Source organism: Rutidosis leptorrhynchoides, chromosome 3 (genome assembly GCF_046630445.1).
Source record: "Rutidosis leptorrhynchoides isolate AG116_Rl617_1_P2 chromosome 3, CSIRO_AGI_Rlap_v1, whole genome shotgun sequence".
Taxonomy (NCBI): Eukaryota; Viridiplantae; Streptophyta; class Magnoliopsida; order Asterales; family Asteraceae; genus Rutidosis; species Rutidosis leptorrhynchoides.
The window spans coordinates 107,459,841-107,482,174 of record NC_092335.1 but is presented as its reverse complement, the minus strand read 5'-3'; the positions used below and the strand labels follow the sequence as shown (position 1 = coordinate 107,482,174).

Below are 22,334 nucleotides of genomic sequence, written 5' to 3'. Positions count from 1 at the left end.
TTGGTTTTTAGTTTTGTCTTTACTTTAATGGGTTTTTAGTTTGTTTCTTTGTTGTTGGGGTCAGTTGTTTTGCCTGGTTAGGCTTGATTTTAGATAATGGTAGCTCATTCGTTTGGTTAGTGTAGTTTTTTATAGTTTCGGGTCTTTTCATTTCGTCCTCTTTGTATCGTTGTCGGTATTTTACATTTTCTGAGGAAAACACTAGCCATAGCTTTTATGATTATGGTGATGATATTTTCAACAGTGTATTTGATAAATCCACTCACTTTACGCATTGATAGATTGTACTGTACAATCTTTCAGTGTATAAAATGAGTTGATCTATCAAATACATTGTTGAAAATATCACTATTTAATTATTATTATTAAATTATTTATTTGAAGAATATTCTTATGGCTATATTGTTTAGGAAATTATAATGACGACTTTTAAAGCGTTCGTTAATATGTAAAATGCTTCTACACATTAAATTAAATCGTAATTGTAACGACCCGACTTTTTTGACTTATATTTGTGCTTTATATTTTCACGAAACTGTGTATTTGTGCGTACTGTGTTAGATTATATTCTGGGATCTTATTTCATGTTGATTACTTTCGTTTATATTTTAGAACATGCTATTAAGTACTTAGTTACTTAACTTGATCCTCGAATGCTTTTATGACCGTTAGTGTCACTTGACGTTTAGAACGAGCTATGTATTTTGGTACACGTTTAAATTTTGTCATAATTGGAATATTATGACTACGTAATACTAATTGTTAATTTCTAATGACAATTACTTGGCTTATTGGTTGCTTAATTACGCTTAGTAACTTACTAATGCACACTAGTTAGTCTTAGTGGACTTTCTACCTTATTGGACTTAAGCCCACCCTACTCTAGCTAATGGACTCTTAAGTTAGCCCAATTTTAATAAGTTTATGACCCATTAAGATGTAGGACAAAAATCCATTAAGATGAGCCAACATACTAGCATTTTTGTTAACCATTACTATAAATGTTGCATGGGATCCCAACAATAAGCACCACCTTTAGACCACCACTATGCAAAAAGCAAAAAGTTGTCCCCTTGTCCCCTCCATGAAACCCACGGCCTAAAGCCCTCACCACCACTATAAATACCAAGCTTATTTCACCCACTTCACACTTGATCTCATTCACATTTTACACACACTTGCTCTCTAATTTTCTCTCTAGTCTTTCTCACACTAAAAATTGTAAGTTTTAAATTTTCTTCTTCTTCTTTTTCTTTCCATAATCATGACATCATCATCATGTTTAGATCAAGCTTTCTAGCTTTTTAATCTTGTTATATCTTGTAGATTCAAACTTTGATTTGAATCCTTCAAGAACATGAAAGATTCAATCTTTCTAGCTTTGAATCTTCATTACTTTTGTTGGATCTAAGTTTTCTAGCTTATGATCTCTTTATTTTGTTTAAAAGATCAAAACTTGGGTTTATGATCTTCATGAAACTTGAAGATCTAGCCTTTTGCTTTAAGGATCTTCAAGAACATAAAAGATTCAAGCATTTTAGCTTTGAAATCTCATAATTATTTGTTAAATGATCCAAGCTCTCTAGCTTAGGGTTCCATTACTTTGATTGATCAAATTTATGTCTTACTTGTTTGATTGAATCAAAGTTCATAGCTTTAATCTTGAATAGAACTTGTATTTGTGATAAGACTAAGAACATGATGTAACCTTGGTTCATCATCCATCTAAAACTCTTAAGTGAGTTGTATTACTTCTTAGTCTTGACATTGTGTGTTGATGGTTGAAACTTGGTCAAAGTGATGCTAAAACATCAAAGAGTTGTACACTTGAAGCTTACACGCATCAAGGATGAGAACCGTGATGAGCATCAAGCACCAAGAAACCCACCGGAGCACTTGTTTACTGTTTTTAGGGGTCTTATAAGACACCTGGGACTTCTGGAAAACTGATTTTCAGATAGTTCGGTTCGATTAGATGACTTTTCGTTTAAGACTCGCCTAAATCCGATTTATGGTTTAGGATTTATAGCCTTCCGAAAATCACTACGCCTTCGTAACGACGTGCTGAAAATTCTGACCTACTCGAACTTGAACCGTCGCCATGGTCAAATGACATCGAGTTAGGATCTGAAAATTGGACAGAGGTACAAGGACTCACATACGGAGCCTTAGCCACTGACCACGCGTCTTTTCAGTTTGTATAGAGGTCGTAACAGCTGTCCGAAGTCAGCCTTTTGTTTTGATCTCTATTCTTGTTGAAAACTTACTTTATCTTTTATGAATGATGATGATGATTATGATGATACTTAAGACTTAATTTATTCACTTTAAACCTTTTGGGACAATATACTGACTTAGTAACCTTTGACTTAGGTTGAGGACCTTTCGGACCGACTTACTACTTGCATACTTTTCATATCGACTTTTACCGCATTTATCACTGTGAGTTATAGCTCCCTTTTTACTTTAACTATTTTTGGGACTGAGAATACATGCGCTTTTTTATGTTTTACATACTAAACGCGAGTATTTAACTTTATATATGTGTGGGTGACATAACGGCACAAATATTCCCCTTAGCTCGGTAACGTTTAACTACTGGTTTATGAACCAGTAGACGTGAATCTTAGATATGGATCCATAGGGTTTGACATCCCCACTCGGGCTAGTCGCGCTAGCATTTAACGGGTGTTTAATACTTCGAGAACATACGTACTCGCCAAGTGTATTTTTAGGGGGTAATATATTATTTTTACGTTAAGTTAGTTACCGGGTGCCCGTGGATAAGCATATACTTTTCATACTATTTTGAAAACGAAATCTCGTAGTCTACATTATATCGTTAATTACAAAAACTATAGCTCACCAACATTCGTGTTGACTTTTTAGCATGTTTTATCCTCAGGTAACTAAGAGGCTTATTGCTTTTGCTGTAATAGACTGCTGTGTTAGACTTCCGCTGCATTGTTTATGTGACAACCCGAAAATTTCCAACCAAATTTAAACTTTAATCTTTATATGTTTCCGACAAGATAAGCAATATTTGGTAAGTTAAATTTCAAGAATTTTAAACTATGTTCATACATTCATTCAACCTCGACCAAGTTCCAACGATTCACGAACCATTAAACGAATATGATTATATATGTATATGTGTATATATATTATAACTTGAAACGTAAACAAAATATTAGATTAAATACTTTATATGATTGTATCTGTTTCAAAATGTTTATCAATGGAATTAGAAGATAAGATCAAATGATTGAATTATCAGATATATTGAATTATGATTACAAGTCTCTGTTGAAAGGCCCACGTTGATTTGAGAAATCTTTCCATTTTAACAATATTTGGAAAATGGTAAAGTGATTTATAAATAAGAACAAATTGTCAATCATTGAGAACTAGACAAAGGATAGTGGAAGATTGAATCTCATAAAGACTCGATTGATCTATTTAGTTTCAAACGTACAAAAACGTTTTCAGTTTAAAAAGAACTTTATTATTAAAACGTATATAACTTTTATAAATATCTAGAACCACTTTTGACAACTCATTACTTAACTAGTATGATAAAGATACCGATATTTATATTTTATTTTATTAAATATATATAACGATTTAAATTAATATTATATATATTTATACGCATATTATACATACATAGTTTTATACTTTTACTATACTTAAACTGTACCTTTACTTTATTTTTACTTTACTTTAACTTTAATAATTCACTTTAATAATTCATACTTTAATAATTCACTTTAATAATTCATACTTTAATAATTCACTTTAATAATTCATACTTTAATAATTCACTTTAATAATTCATACTTTAATAATTCACTTTAATAATTCATACTTTAATAATTCACTTTAATAATTCAAAAATCTATTATAAATAGAATTCAATAGGTTTCATTATTTCATAGAAACTTGAAAATATTTTTCTCTAAACTCTCTCAATTGATTTACATATATATATTTACTCCGTATTATTTCAAGATATTATTAGTATACATAAAATATTACGACGGAGTGCTGTCCGAGTGGTTTCGAAATTGTTTTTCGAGTAGGATAGTATTAAGGAAATTATGGGTTATAGCTATGGAGGTAATTGAGTATGGTTCATGAGTATGCTCGTGAGGTCAATATAGTGTTTATCATTTCCGTTGCGTCTACGTACCTTTCCTGCAATATTGAATCTCAATATTGATACGTGAGTACTCATAATTTAACTTTTACATACTAATAGTGTATCCCTGACTAGTGCTCGAGTATTTAGAATTATGCATGCTTGTACTTTTGATATTGCCCTTAGACAGGTTAGGTTGAATCTTGAATTAGTTACACTTGCAGTTAAGATAAGGTATAAGATATGCATGTCCTTGGAAAGCTAGCAAAAAATTAAGAACTTTTCCTTTAGATATCGAATGGTTTCGATGAACGGATTAGAAGTTATAATCAATTGAATTTTCGATATTTTTATTAAAAATGATTATTATTATCGTCGTTTTTATCGTCGTTCTAGTTTTATCTTATTATTATAATTATTATTATCTTTATCAATAAAAGGGATTTATCATTAAAAATTGTTATTTTTTTTATTATTACTATCGTTATTATCGTTAAAGTTATAATTAGTATTATTATTATTATCCAATTATTATTATTATTATTATTATTATTATTATTATTATTATTATTATTATTATTATTATTATTATTATTATTATTATTATTATTATTATTTTTAGTAGTATTATTATTATTATTATCATTATTAATATATATATCATTATTTAAAAATGGTTATTGCTATTGTTATTATTATTATTACTATATTATCATTAAGATAATTATTAGTATTATCGTTAATAATGTTATAGTAACTATCATTATTAATATTAGTGTAATTAAAACAAATATTTGTAACACCTAATTATTTTGATTTCTATTATTATCATTATTATGAAAACGATATAAAAGACGATTAAAAGCTATTAAACGAAACAATTAGGAAATAATGAGTAAGAGTATCATGATGAAATTAAAATATTATAAGATATTGATTTAGATAAAATTATCGTTCTTATTATTTTTATCATTACTATTATTATTAAAAGTATCGTTAGTATTAAAACTATCATTTTAACAAAAATTATCATTTTAATAGAAATGTCATTGTTACTATAAAATATCATTATTATTATTATTTTAAATAGAATTATTATTTTAAAGATAATATTAAAAATTATCGTAAATATTAAAGTTATCATAATTAGAATTATCATTTTATCTAATGTCATCTTAGTAATTATAAATATTGATATTTTTATAATAATAACTATTATTACAAAATATTACAACTTTTACTTACTATCATTATAGATATTATTTTATCAAATAAATATGTGATACAAACATATTTTACTACGTGTAATAACTTACTTTAATAATACCTATCATATTATCTTTATGATATTAAATGAACCCTATAAATTTTATTACTTAATATATATATATATAAGTATATTTTATTATATAAATTTAATATAAAATTTTATTTATTAATAAATAAATTATATTATTTACTCTAATAAATCTTTTAAAAATATTTAAAAATATAAAACGACGATATTTAAACTATATATTAATCATGTATAGATTTTTGAAAATTATTTTGAGTCAAATTTACTTTTGTTGACTTTTGCATATTAGTCTCGAGCATTAGGATTGTGGTACACTATGACTTGACCTAATTTGTTAGAAAAATATTGACCAACACATAAATATATATAATTAATTTAGGTTCGTGAATCCGAGGCCAACCTTGCACTTGTTCAATGACGTTATATGTATTTTTACTACGAAATACAGTATGGTGAGTTTCATTTGATCCCTTTTACTCTTTACATTTTTTGGCTGAGAATACATGAAAATGCTTTATTAATTGTGTTACAATATTTATATGCGTGAGTTTCATTTGCCTTTTTACCCTTTACATTTTTGGGCTGAGAATACATGCGCAATTTTTATAAATGTTTTACGAAATAGACACAGGTAATCGAAACTACATTATATGGTTGAATTATCAAAATCGAATATGCCCCTTTTATTAAGTCTGGTAATCTAAGAATTAGGGAACAGACACCCTAATTGACGCAAATCCTAAAGATAGATCTATCGGGCCCAACAAGCCCCATCCAAAGTACCGGATGCTTTAGTACTTTGAAATTTATATCATGTCCGAAGGAGGATCCCGGAATGATAGGGGATATTCTTATATGTATCTTGTTAATGTCGGTTACCAGGTGTTCACCATATGAATGATTATTTTTGTCTCTATGCATGGGACGTATATTTATGAGAACTGGAAATGAAATTCTTGTAGTCTATTAAAATGATGGAAATAAATGATTATGATAAACTAATGAACTCACCAACCTTTTGGTTGACACTTTAAAGCATGTTTATTCTCAGGTGTTAAAGAAATCTTCCGCTGTGCATTTGCTCATTTTAAAGATATTACTTGGAGTCTTTCATAGTATATTTCGAAGAACGTTGCATTCGAGTCATTGAGTTCATCAAAGATTATTATTAAATCAATTTATAGTTGGATAGTGGATATTATGAAATGGTATGCATGCCTGTCAATTTTCGATGTAAAGAAAGTTTGTCTTTTAAAGACGAATGCAATGTTTGTAAAATGTATCATATAGAGGTCAAATACCTCGTAATGTAATCAACTATTGTGAATCGTTTATAATGTATATGAACGGGTCCTTTCAGTTGGTATCAGAGCGGTGGTCTTAGCGAACCAGGTCTGCATTAGTGTGTCTAACTGATAAGTCGATAGGATGCATTAGTGAGTCTGGACTTCGACCGTGTCTGCATGTCAAAAGTTTTGCTTATCATTTTGTGTCGAAAATTAACTGCTTATCATCCTCAGGAAATTACCTGCTTATCATTTTTAGTCTAAGACACGTCTTGCTGCATTGATTGCATGAATAGTGTGTAGACAAAAATTCATATCTTAGCATATCTGCTAAATCATATCTTATCGTATCTGTTACTTTAAACTTTGCCTACATATCCCGCAAAGTCCTCCGTAATCTACGAAATCTTTTGATCTATATATATATATATATATATATATATTCTATGTAATTAGAATATCATCCGTTAGCCAAAATCATTTCATATCGGAAAAAAAATCCTTTATCCAATCGTACGAAATGGAATTCGTCATCAGTTCAAGTCACTCAGATTCCGAAATGGAATCCCATTCAAGCTCCGAAAGAAGTGTGACCGGAATAGATCAACCAATCAGTCATCACCTATTCTGGATGAATTGAGGATGGGTTCGTAGCCTCCTCAATCATTGGAGACAAGAAGAAGGTGATCCCTTCCATCCACCACATTTCCCTCTTGACGAAGAACCTGAAGCACTTACCGGCGAACCTGTCCGAAACACCATTTTCTCGCTCATTTCCAGAGTATCTCGTCACGATTATATATTACATCAAATTTTAAATTTTATTTATCCGCTCGTCCGAACCGACAATCACCCCGGTGTAATAGAAGAAGTCAATGAGCTTCGCGCTCGGGTAGTGGCTTTGGAGAATATGGTGTAGAGATTACAAACACCAGCAGCAGCATCAGCAGCATAACCAGTACCACCATCATCAACACCAACAGTACCATTACCACCTCCAACCACAACTGCATCATAAACCTCAACTTCACAATCTGTCCCACGAGCATCAACGTCATATGCACCATAGATACCAAGGAGTACCAACAACAATAACTGACGAAGTATTAATTCATAACTTCATTGGAGAAACATTCTGCGGCGATTATGTAATCTCTAAAGTCTTAGAGATTATCTAATCTAGCCCTAACCATAAATAAGTTAAGCGAACCAAAATGATAGAAGGAAGAGTAGAAACCCTGACAAAAATGGTGTGTGATTAACAAGCTAAACTTACTTTACCAACAGCATCAACAGTACCGTCAGCGTTACCAGCATCGTTAGTACAGTCAACATCCGAATCAACAACACAGATAACATCACAAACTCCGTCAGTTCAAGAATCACTGTGGACATCATTACGAATCAATAACGTGTATATTGTATCAACGAGTTATGAAGAATTAACTCATTCCCTCTGAAGAAATTATATGTATATTATATATATATATATATATATATTGAAATAAATCTTTCCGTGCTAAGCTATTGTGTGTGAATCTTAACTACTCGGTTAATTCATATTACAAATATGCAATAATGTACGTCCTTCGGCCGCAACTTAACCAGCGTTAACTACAATCTCTGTCGCAATTCAACAAATTCCAATTCATAATAAATCAAGTATATATTTGATTTTACACTTTCATCATCGATGTACCCGAAACTTTTCAGATAACACCATTCGTACTTTACGAAATTCACAAGAATTCCACGAACCGAACATCATACATCAACAAATAACGAAGTATTGATTCATAATTTCAATGTCATTAAAGAAATACTGCGTAAAAGTTATGTACTTTTTAAAGCCTTTAGGGATTATTCAATTCTAGTTTCAACCGTAAATCAAATGAGTTTAATTTAATATTAACTCATTAAATCTATGTTACATCTGAAGAAAGTATACATATATATATTTTTTCATAAAGACTGTAATAAAATTCTTTTGTACGAAATATTAATTGTGAAATTTTTTTAACGGGTAGGTAATACCCGAGAGATATATAAATTCACAATTAATATGTTACATTCTTCGAATCTGATTCAGCAAATCATCCATTATACTCCCTACTTTCACAACAATATACATTCTTTTATAGAAATCAAAACAACCATACTCATTCAAAATTTAATTACATATTCTGATTTTGAAATCTCAAAATTCAACTTGAGATATGACCAAAATCATCACTCTTAGATCCTTACATCTTTCACAAGCTATATTTTGACTTCAAAACTGTGTTAGAACATCAAATGTATGTTAACGATTACAATCTGTGTTCAAACCCTTCGAAAATTTCTGAAGACACTTCGAATGATGAGCAATCGAGATGATGATCTAACCACATGTTACCCACAGTTATGTACCCGAAAAACTCTTGAAACCAAAGTAAAAGTTTAAACAACATATCCGCGTCAGATTCTTTGGCATTTATTAGCAAAAATAACTTTGCGACTCCTATTCAAAGTAGCCAGTTTTGTCACAGCTCCAGCAAGTCAACTTTGACTTTTCAGTCAGACTAACCTTATTATAACCTTGAGATATACACCATCGTTACCAGGAAACCTTTTACATTCCACCACATTATTAGCAGATGTACCAACAACTTCATTACCCTTTGACTTTAGACTCTTCAAAAAGTCATTATAATTATTCATTGAAACCCCATCATTTACTCATTCACATCTTGTAATGAGAATTGCCATACGAATCATTGGGAATTAGCAATCAGTATTTTGAAATCTCGCAGCATGTCTACGCCAACAGTTATATGTGTATATATAACGTCTATCTTCTGGACTTAACTTGAATGTGAAGTTTCTGAAAAACACTCCGAACTACGAATTGGTTCTCCGAAAAAAAAATGCTGATGAAGTAGCAAAAACTATAAACAACTTTAAACGGTAAAAGCTGGATGATAATGATGAAGTGTGCTGGCAAAGCGCAGAAAAAGAGAAGTTTTGGAACTGGAAAACGGATTGAGCAAAGTAGGAAGGAGGCTGTGGACAAATTACAAACACTGAACCTGACTTCAAAGGATCCAAATGATTCAGTACCTGCTGAAGTCATTAACGAATACCTTGCTCCTGACTCTAAACCCGTGCAGACAATATTCTTCATCATCCTCTGATATTAGAAATTCTAAAATATCATCATATCTTTCATTATAAATATCCTCCATATTTCTGAAGATATTTTCTTAATTTTTCTTATTTGAAATCATTTACCTCTTCGCGCTATCTGTATTACATCATAAAAGAAACTATTTTAGTTTCTAAATTCTGAAACATTCAAGTTTAAAATAGGAATATTTTGAAGTAGTGTTGGGAACTGAAGCATGAATTAGTATAATATAATGACACTTGATCAATGTGATTATATTACAGTAAGTCATGCTGAGTTTCTAAATGGAACGTGATGATTCACATATCATAACATCATCATATGCCATGTTATACGACTCTTGTATTCTATTTAACCTCTAAAATATCAAGAAAATATTTCTTGATGATTCGGCCTTTTCCAAGGTATTCTAGTAATTTGACAAGTCATGATTGTGCCATCACAATTTCCTTCCTAGAACATTAACAATGTTCATTCCGAAATTCATATCTGTGAATTCTGGACCATTACAAGCGGTGCTTAATCGCAAGAAGAAGAAACAAAAGGACAAAACTCCGAAATAGAAATTGGGGTATAAATTGCAGCAAATAAAAGAGAGCATTAACTGTGAATGATAATGATTATAGAAGACAGAAGCAAAGACTTTGAAATATAAGGGAACATATAAAGCCCAACGACAAACCAGAAATTATAAACCATATATATCGATGCATATAGCAATATAAAGACACGGAAGAACTAGAAACACTATAAACCCAAGAGTATAGTAGAAGTAAATAGATTCTTCCGGCGGTAGATGAAAAAGAAGAATGACCGATATGAAAGTTAGAAGTATATAGAGAATCAGAACTGGATGGAGCATATTGATGAATACTTTAAAATATGAGTTGAGGGGGAAAGAATAGAAGGTGATGAAACATGACTAGGAACTTAAAAATTAACAGATTTAACTCACACAATGGCGGAATAAGTGAATCAAACCCTCTAGTGAATAGGTTAAGTTTTTTTTTTTTGATTAATTTAGTCAAACCACAACTAAATCAAGTGTGATTAGATCAACACCTAGAGCTATTATTCACCACCTGGGTGATTTGGACTGAGAGAGAATCGGAGGAGCTCACTAGATCTGAGTGTGTGTAACAAATGAGAGGCTTAACCTAAAATGAAGAACATAAGACTTTATATACCCCTGCTGTTGACTCACCCATATGATTCATTCATCACACGTACGAGTTGGCTTCATCAGCTGTACGGGTGATCACTCACTCGTGTCTTCTCATTTAGATTGTAATTGTGACTTAGCTCAGCATCAACCGTGCGTATGAGCCTGTCAGCCGTACTAGTGAGGCTTCACTTGTACGTCTGACTAAGTCTAACATAGTCAAACATCTAAATCTCGTTCCTGCAGTTCCTGTAACCACATACAAACACGGATAGGATAATAACGAGCAATCATGGTGGCCTGTAAATTGTTGTACCTGCAATGGACGTGGGTAGATGTCTAGGGACTTACATAAAATGCATCAACAGAAGGTGTGAGTTGTGAGAAAACGAAGGAGGTGAATTTATAAGAAAATCTTCAACAGAACAATTAAAATGGACGATCGCATTTAAAGCGGATCCTAATTCCCTTGATTACCAGAGAGTCAAATCTTATTAAGAAGATTTTCTTCAAATCCCTTGAAATCTGGGAATCAATCATATCTATGTCAAATGATAAGATGAATCTACACTTACTCATTTCACTCTTCTATATTAGCTTCATTCGTACTCTTCATATAAATGGATTGTTTATCCAAATTATTCGCTGATGATAAAACTCTAATTTTCAGCCCGTATGCATCATGAAAATATACTTATTATCATTCACGACCTTTCCACTCAAATTTCGGGACCAAATTTCTTTAACGGGTAGGTACTGTGACAACCCGAAAATTTCCAACCAAATTTAAACTTTAATCTTTATATGTTTCCGACACGATAAGCAATATTTGTTAAGTTAAATTTCAAGAATTTTAAACTATGTTCATACATTCATTCAACCTCGACCAAGTTCCAACGATTCACGAACCATTAAACGAATATGATTATATATGTATATGTGTATATATATTATAACTTGAAACGTAAATAAAATATTAGATTAAATACTTTATATGATTGTATCTGTTTCAAAATGTTTATCAATGGAATTAGAAGATAAGATCAAATGATTGAATTATCAGATATATTGAATTATGATTACAAGTCTCTGTTGAAAGGCCCACGTTGATTTGAGAAATCTTTCCATTTTAACAATATTTGGAAAATGGTAAAGTGATTTATAAATAAGAACAAATTGTCAATCATTGAGAACTAGACAAAGGATAGTGGAAGATTGAATCTCATAAAGACTCGATTGATCTATTTAGTTTCAAACGTACAAAAACGTTTTCAGTTTAAAAAGAACTTTATTATTAAAATGTATATAACTTTTATAAATATCTAGAACCACTTTTGACAACTCATTACTTAACTAGTATGATAAAGATAACGATATTTATATTTTATTTTATTAAATATATATAACGATTTAAATTAATATTATATATATTTATACGCATATTATACGTACATAGTTTTATACTTTTACTATACTTAAACTTTACCTTTACTTTATTTTTACTTTACTTTAACTTTAATAATTCATACTTTAATAATTCACTTTAATAATTCATACTTTAATAATTCACTTTAATAATTCATACTTTAATAATTCACTTTAATAATTCATACTTTAATAATTCACTTTAATAATCTATACTTTAATAATTCACTTTAATAATTCAAAAATCTATTATAAATAGAATTCAATAGGTTTCATTATTTCATAGAAACTTGAAAATATTTTTCTCTAAACTCTCTCAATCGATTTACATATATATATTTACTCCGTATTATTTCAAGATATTATTAGTATACATAAAATATTATGACGGAGTGCTGTCCGAGTGGTTTCGAAATTGTTTTTCGAGTAGGATAGGATTAAGGAAATTATGGGTTATAGCTATGGAGGTGATTGAGTATGGTTCATGGGTATGCTCGTGAGGTCAATATAGTGTTTATCATTTCCGTTGCGTCTACGTACCTTTCCAGCAATATTGAATCTCAATATTGATACGTGAGTACTCATAATTTAACTTTTGCATACTAATAGTGTATCCCTGACTAGTGCTCGAGTATTTAGGATTATGCATGCTTGTACTTTTGATATTGCCCTTAGACAGGTTAGGTTGAATCTTGAATTAGTTACACTTGCGGTTGAGCTAAGGTATAAGATATGCATGTCCTTGGAAAGCTAGCAAAAAATTAAGAACTTTTCCTTTAGATATCGAATGGTTTCGATGAACGGATTAGAAGTTATAATCAATTGAATTTTCGATATTTTTATTAAAAATGATTATTATTATCGTCGTTTTTATCGTCGTTCTAGTTTTATCTTATTATTATGATTATTATTATCTTTATCAATAAAAGGGATTTATCATTAAAAATTGTTATTTTTTTTATTATTACTATCGTTATTATCGTAAAAGTTATAATTAGTATTATTATTATTATCCAATTATTATTATTATTATTATTATTATTATTATTATTATTATTATTATTATTATTAGTATTATTATTATTATTATCATTATTAATATATATATCATTATTTAAAAATGGTTATTGTTATTATTATTATTATTATTACTATATTATCATTAAGATAATTATTAGTATTATCGTTAATAATGTTATAGTAACTATCATTATTAATATTAGTGTAATTAAAACAAATATTTGTAACACCTAATTATTTTGATTACTATTATTATCATTATTATGAACACGATATAAAAGACGATTAAAAGCTATTAAACGAAACGATTAGGAAATAATGAGTAAGAGTATCATGATGAAATTAAAATATTATAAGATATTGATTTAGATAAAATTATCGTTCTTATTATTTTTATCATTACAATTATTATTAAAAGTATCGTTAGTATTAAAACTATCATTTTAACAAAAATTATCATTTTAATAGAAATGTCATTGTTACTATAAAATATCATTATTATTATTATTTTAAATAGAATTATTATTTTAAAGATAATATTAAAAATTATCTTAAATATTAAAGTTATCATAATTAGAATTATCGTTTTATCATAATGTCATCTTAGTAATTATAAATATTGATATTTTTATAATAATTATTATTATTACAAAATAATACAACTTTTACTTACTATCATTATAGATATTATTTTATCAAATAAATATGTGATACAAACATATTTTACTACGTGTAATAACTTACTTTAATAATACCTATCATATTATCTTTATGATATTAAATGAACCCTATAAATTTTATTACTTAATATATATAAAAGTATATTTTATTATATAAATTTAATATAAAATTTTATTTATTAATAAATAAATTATATTATTTACTCTAATAAATCTTTTAAAAATATTTAAAAATATAAAACGACAATATTTAAACTATATATTAATCATGTATAGATTTTTGGAAATTATTTTGAGTCAAATTTACTTTTGTTGACTTTTGCATATTAGTCTCGAGCATTAGGATTGTGGTACACTATGACTTGACCTAATTTGTTAGACAAATATTGACCAACACATAAATATATATAATTAATTTAGGTTCGTGAATCCGAGGCCAACCTTGCACTTGTTCAATGACGTTATATGTATTTTTACTACGAAATACAGTATGGTGAGTTTCATTTGATCCCTTTTACTCTTTACATTTTTTGGCTGAGAATACATGCAAATGCTTTATTAATTGTTTTACAATATTTATATGCGTGAGTTTCATTTGCCTTTTTACCCTTTATATTTTTGGGCTGAGAATACATGCGCAATTTTTATAAATGTTTTACGAAATAGACACAGGTAATCGAAACTACATTATATGGTTGAATTATCAAAATCGAATATGCCCCTTTTATTAAGTCTGGTAATCTAAGAATTAGGGAACAGACACCCTAATTGACGCAAATCCTAAAGATAGATCTATCAGGCCCAACAAGCCCCATCCAAAGTACCGGATGTTTTAGTACTTCGAAATTTATATCATGTCCGAAGGAGGATCCCGGAATGATAGGGGATATTCTTATATGTATCTAGTTAATGTCGGTTACCAGGTGTTCACCATATGAATGATTATTTTTGTCTCTATGCTTGGGACGTATATTTATGAGAACTGGAAATGAAATTCTTGTGGTCTATTGAAATGATGGAAATAAATGATTATGATAAACTAATGAACTCACCAACCTTTTGGTTGACACTTTAAAGCATGTTTATTCTCAGGTGTTAAAGAAATCTTCCGCTGTGCATTTGCTCATTTTAAAGATATTACTTGGAGTCTTTCATAGCATATTTCGAAGAACGTTGCATTCGAGTCATTGAGTTCATCAAAGATTATTATTAAATCAATTTATAGTTGGATAGTGTATATTATGAAATGGTATGCATGTCTGTCAATTTTCGATGTAAAGAAAGTTTGTCTTTTAAAGATGAATGCAATGTTTGTAAAATGTATCATATAGAGGTCAAATACCTCGCAATGTAATCAACTATTGTGAATCATTTATAATGTATATGAACGGGTCCTTTCAGTTTAGAGATGTCTCAATCATGGAACTTTTATCTTGCATTCACAACTTATGTTATTTTTGAATAATGGGTTTGTAATGACCTTTGAGTCACGTACTTATGTTTATGCTTTCTATTCGTAGAAGCACGTTATCTTTTGTAAAACTTTTGACGTTATTTTTTCATGAATGCAAAACTGGTTTTTAAACAGCATATAGTGTTTGACCTTGTAATGATCCTATTGTTGATAATCCGTACACGATGATTTTGTACGGGGCGTCACAGTAATTGAAACTTAACATCAACTAATTTGTGGAACACATTAATCCACCTTGACGATGGGTCTTAAGGTTGTGGTTAGAAGAAAGCATATTCTTTACGGCATTAACTTTTAGACCACTTGTATCGGGGTCAAGTGATGGTTCACTTGCTCATGTGGACATCAAGAAACGCCTCCCTCCACTCGTATCCGTGTGTCACTTTAGACGTTTCTTAGGCGTCAGCTAGAAAGTGACACCAAAAGAAACGTGTGTCACTTGTTTATTTTATTTTTTTATTAATTTAAAAATATTATTTTTATCCTCTTTTAATATTTAACTCAACTCAATTATATTTTAACATATAATCATAATACTCCTAACTAACATAAAAAAGAAACACCACCACTACTATACTCAAAAAAGAAACACGTCATACTCATCCAAAAAGTGCAAAAAGACAAGTGACACGAGCAAGAGACGCTTTATCCAATACAAGTGGTCTTAGTTCGAATGGTCTGATAACATACGAAGACAAACCATGTCATCCACTCCACTACGCTCGTGAAGTAGACTGTTTTGGCTCTGAGCCGTCACTTCAAAAGCTGACCAACACGCCGTGCTCAAGGGGTTGCGTGTTGGGTCGATTTTCTGGGCGAGTATTCGCGGTACAACTTGCTGATGATATTTCTAACACAAATTTTGATTAGTTCAGCGTGAATAAGCATTATTGAATTGTACAATACAATTTGTTAACATGTATGTTGTGGATTTAAGAAAAATTGTGCATTGTCCTTTACAGAAATCTTCGTTGTCGTTGATGTCTTACTTGCCATCAGTGGCGGATCCAGGAAAATTTTTCACCGGGGGCGAATTTTTTTTTAAAACGTAGGGAATTTTTTTTTTGCAGAATATAGATGTTTTGGGGCAAAATATAGAGTTGTTTGCGAAAAATTTGAATGTTTTTGGGCAAAATACGAAGTTTTTGGGGCAAAATACGAAGGTTTTGGGGCAAAATACGAAGGTTTTGGGGCAAAATATGAAAGGTTTGGGGCAAAAAAAAATTTCCACCGGGGGCAAAATCGAAAAACCGAAAAAATTTGCACTAAAATTTCGAAATCCACCGGGGGCGGGCGCCCCCCCTCTTAATACACTGGATCCGCCAGTGCTTGCCATGAAACCCCGTACATCTACCGGAACCCTACCGGACTGGTCGAAATCATGCAAGTGCGTCCTTATTCACAAGATGCTTATCAAATTAGACAAAATTTCATTACTTGTACGGAATATTAAACCCTAGTAACAATAAGTGACCTTTCGCCGATTAAGCATTAATACGTGGCTTGTGTTATCGAATCCTTTAATAAAGTTAGAAAATGATAATTTACTTAAGAAATTATTTTAATGATGATGTGAATTTGAATGGTAATTGTGACGATTTTGCCTTTTGGATTGTTTGTCCTTACTGTTATTTGGTGTATGAGTATCCTAGGGCTTATTTTGAGTGTTGTTTGAGTTGTCCGAATGAGAAATGCTCAAAAGCGTTTTGTTATACCTTGAAATTAAGATTAATAAATTGGCTAATGTTGGTTTAGAAGTGGAGGTTGATACAGAAACAATGACACAGAATGTGGTAAGGAAGAAGTCGATAAGCTAAGAAAACGAAGAAGGTGACTGGAGCTGGGATCAGAGTGACAAAAGAGGGGTTTTTAGGTATGGAGGATATGGATATGATTGTGCGCACTTTCAGCTGATAATGAAGATGATGATCTATTTTCTGGTTTGCCGATAGTTCACGATGGTACTAGTGGACGCTTTTGGACGTGTTATGTACAAATTTAGTTTCACTCACGTCTTTAAAATTTAGGTATATGAAAGATGCTTAGTCGACCTCAGTTAGTGTTTGGTATCTGACTAAATTGTAGAAATCAAGATCATGGATCCGTAATTTCATAGCGTTTTTGTCATGGGAAAACATTGCAATATCACAATACATTAATAGACAATGTTTATTTATGTTGGTGTTTTCACTTTAGTAATGCACTCGTAATTTTAATTTTTTCTTGATGGAACAGTTGTACGAGTTAAACATCTGTGTTAATGTTAGTTTTGGCAGCAGTCTTATTGCCTGATTTCTGCAGTTACACTATATGTGTCCTTGTTAGTTTGTTAGTAGTGTTTTTTGTTTTTATGTAGTATAATTATAATTATTCCTGTTAATATTATGTGTTGGGAAGTTATCCCACATCGGCCATGAACAAAAATAAATGTATGCATATAAGTCAAAGGGAAAGTCCCTCTATCACCAATTGGTTTTAGAAAAGGATGGACTCTTGGACTTATATGTTGGACTATATGATTTATTAATACTATCATGGTATCAGAGCTTAGGTAAGCGGTTTTACAAAGCGAGTCCGAGTCACGCCCCCATGAGTGTGCCGCCGTCGCTACAAAGAGATTGAGTCAGGCCTTCTTCTTGCCGCCATCTCTACAACCGTTCCAAGCCTCGATGTGAAGGGGCGTGTTGGAAAGTTATCTCACACGGTCATGAACAAAAATAAATGTATGCATATAAGTCAAAGGGAAAGTCCCTCTATCACCAATTGGTTTTAGAAAAGGATGGACTCTTAGACTTATATGTTGAACATAATGTTGGACTATATGATTTATTAATTCTATCATTCTGGCTAGAGTTATTATGAGCAAAAAGTGTCTTCACAGGACAAAACATAGGAAGCATGCCTCATGTGGTATTTAATATACCTTGTAGGATTCATAATACAGTAAAATTGCAAATACAATAGTTACATCCTTGTGATATAGCCACTGCAACTTAATGAAATTTGCTGTAAATGTTGACAGTTGAGATCCTATTCGATTGTTTGATTGATCATTTCTTTACGACTACATGATACAAGAGTTGAGATCTTGTTATTAGTTGTTAAAGCTCTTATGATAGGATCAACGGGCTCTTCTCCAAATTTACTTGTAACCAAAATACATGATGTGTTTCCATGGGATAAACAAATCCAGCTGGTCTAAATGCTCTTTGTTATTGGGTTGGGTCCAGTACTTTAAGGGTTGGCCTGTTGGACCCATATATAGGGGTGTTCATTAAATGGTTCCACCCGAAAAACCGACCGATCCAAATGAGTTTGGATGAAATGGGTTTGGTTAATTTGGATTTGGTTATGGTTTTTGGTGGGACCCAAATAATAAGATGGTTTATGGTTTGGTTTTGGGTATAAAAGCATAAACATGGTTACAACCCGAAAACCCGACTTAGTTTCGTAATATCATATATATACACGTTATTTATATATTATATTTTATAAATTATCTTCAAATCATTAATGGAATATGTAGAAATAGGGAAGTTCCAGCTGTGAGATAAATTCTTACTCGGTCAAATTATAAATTACGATACAAAATCCCTAACCTTAGCAAGTTTCCATCTTTTTTGTCAATTAACCCTAAATCAAGATCAATTCCTTAGCTTTATCATTGATTTCCCCATTATAAATATGATATCTCATATTCTCAGTATTCACAAATCACAATTCTTGCAGTTTCAAGTTTATCAATTGTTCTTGTTTCAAGTCACCGGCTCATCACTATGGTATTTTCTTAATCTACTCTTGTTAATTTCATAATTTATCATTGATTTTTTTTATGTTCATCGTTGGTAATTAGGGTTCTTGACAAGTTTATTGTCAAATTATAGATGCATTAATTTGTGAATTACAATTAGGAAGGTTGCATCAGTACGTTGTATGCAATTGACACATAAAATGTTTCGATTGTTATTGTAGAATATGAAGAATTGATGAGGATAATGATTGTTATTATAAAATGTTACAATCATTAATAAGGATAATAATTGTATATTGTTTGTTTGCTGTTTATGTTAATAAGGATAGTATAAGTATATTGTTTGTTTGCTCTTTGTGTTATCAAGAGGCATATGTTGTACATGTAAAAAGTGTATGCAAATGATCAGTAGTACTAGAAAATGATGCAAAGTAGTATCTTATTTTGGTTATAATTTATTTGACAGAATCAAAATCAGTATGTTATTCACCAAGAAGCATATGTTATATAGACTTTGTTTACATTTCAATTTGTATTTTTTGTAGGCGAACAATCAAGAAGATGTGAACGTGGACAATGTAGTGGAATGTGAAAGCAATGAAGGAGAGAAACAAACGAGGCGTAGGGCAACTCGCAAAAGGTCACTGGTATGGCCTCATTATCATTCATATGTTAATGATCAAGGGGAGCAGAAGAGTAAGTGTAAATACTGTGACAAGGAGTATAGTTCCAACACAAAGACTCATGGAACAAGTACATTGCGTAATCATCTGAAAGTTTGTCAAAAGTTTCTTAGACAAAAGGTTGATGGGCAAACACATTTGTCAGTTCAAAGAGGAGACGGTGATGATACTAAGCTAGTTGCTTGGAAATTTGATCAAAACTCAATTAGGAGGGCGTTAACATACATGTTAATTTTGGACGAGCTTCCATTCAAGTTCGTTGAAGGAAAGGGTTTTAAGCATTTCATGAATGCTACACAACCACTGTTTCATATTCCTTCAAGAATCACAATGGCTAGGGATTGTCTGAACTTGTTTCCTGTGGAAAAGAAAAAAGTTGCTGCTCTTCTCAAAGGTAATGTCGGTAGGATCTGTTTAACTACTGACACATGGACTTCACTTCAAAGAGTCAACTACATGTGTCTCACTGCACATTATGTTGATAATGAGTGGGTTTTAAGGAAAAAAGTCTTGAACTTTTGCCCTATTTCTAGTCATCGAGGTGTGGATATTGGAAAGGCTGTTGAAATGTGTATGGTTAAATGGGGGATTGAGTCCAATGTTTTTACCATCACAGTAGATAATGCTAGTGCTAATGATGTGGCTGTTGCATATTTGAAAGGTAAGTTTGCAAATTGGGAGAAGTCTGTTTTGGAAGGAAAATGGTTGCACGTTCGATGTACGGCTCATGTTATTAATCTTATCGTACAAGACGGTTTAAGTCATATTGGCAAGTCTGTTGACTGTGTAAGGGCTGCTGTCAAGTATATTCGTCAGTCTCCTCAAAGATTGAGGAAATTCAAAGAGTTTGCTGAAATTGAGAAATGCAACAGCACTAAAAGTTTGATTTTAGATGTGCCTACTCGTTGGAACTCAACTTATTTAATGTTGGAAACAGCTCAAAAATATGAACGTGCATTTAGAAGATATGATATTGAGGAGAGGCATTATAGAGAGGATCTTGAGAAGACCGGGGTGCCAATGTCTTCGGATTGGGCGAATGTGAGGAGATTGGCTAAGTTCTTGGAACACTTTTATGAGCTCACATTAAAAGTTTTCGGGACATTGCACGTAACTGCAAATGATTTCCTAGACGATATTACTTCTATTGATGCAACTTTAAACAATTGTCTTTATGATAATGATAAAAATCTTGTTGCAATGGCACACCTCATGAAAGCTAAATTTAAGAAGTATTACGGTGGCTTGGAAAACTGTAATATGGAAACAATTGTTGCGTCTGTGCTTGATCCGAGAAATAAGTTTGAGTATGTGGAAGTGTTATTGGGTGATGTGTATGGAAACACTGAAATGAAAGTTATGTGTGCCATGATTAAAGCTGCTTTGGTGGAACTATATGAAGATTATGTAAGGATTCATTCCCCACCAGATCAATCTACCATGTCTGACTGTTATGATAGATCATCATCATCATCAAATAAGCTTTCCAAATCCGCTGTCATGGAGCCATCAACTCATCTTAAATAGAAGGTAATAATTACTAGAAATTTTGTTATATAGTATTTATTGTTAAATATTACTCTGTATTACATAGTTTTGTTAACTCACAGATTAGAATGGAAATGAAACGTCGAAAGTCTGAAAATGGAATGCAAGACTTGAAGTCCGAGTTGGATCGGTATTTAAATGAGGAGGTTGAAGATGATTCAGAAGGGTTTGAAGTTCTGAATTGGTGGAAGGTAAATAGTCCCAGGTTTCGTATTCTTTCTCTCGTTGCAAGAGATGTTATGGCAATTCCGATATCCACTGTTGCTTCTGAGTCTGTTTTTAGCACAAGTGGAAGAGTGTTAGATGCATTTAGAAGTTCTCTAACTCCACATATGGTTGAGAGCTTAATTTGCACACAAGATTGGTTTCGCGATAATGCAATGGCAATAGAACTAGTAGAAAATTGGGATGAGATGCAAAGAATTAAAGAAGGTAACTTTTTTTTAGACATTGCAAATTTTTACTGAATTTATTAGGCTATATTTGTAACTCTTATATAGTTATATATTGTCTATGTGGATCTTAAAATTTTGATTAATGAAAGCTGATGTCTTTCTATAATGTAATCCTAGAGCTCGAAAATGAGGGAATCCATGCTATTTGAGATGGAGAAGACATGAGATGGAGTGAAAGATGGAGCAAGGATCGAGCTGCTATTAAGTGTTTTAATAATTTTATTTTTTCAGCCTTTTTTTTTTTTT

General features: G+C 31.1%; 1 protein-coding gene across 1 annotated transcript in view; it reads left to right on the top strand.

Moving 5' to 3' along the window:
- LOC139900287 (zinc finger BED domain-containing protein RICESLEEPER 2-like) overlaps nt 1–21,612 on the top strand; it is a 119,374-nt gene extending 97,762 nt beyond the window's left edge. Inside the window, exon 2 of the mRNA XM_071883074.1 lies at nt 19,948–21,612. Coding sequence (XP_071739175.1) covers nt 19,948–21,612 — 1,665 coding nt within the window. The remainder of the gene's footprint in view (nt 1–19,947) is intronic.
- The last annotated feature ends 722 nt before the right edge of the window (nt 21,613–22,334 follow it).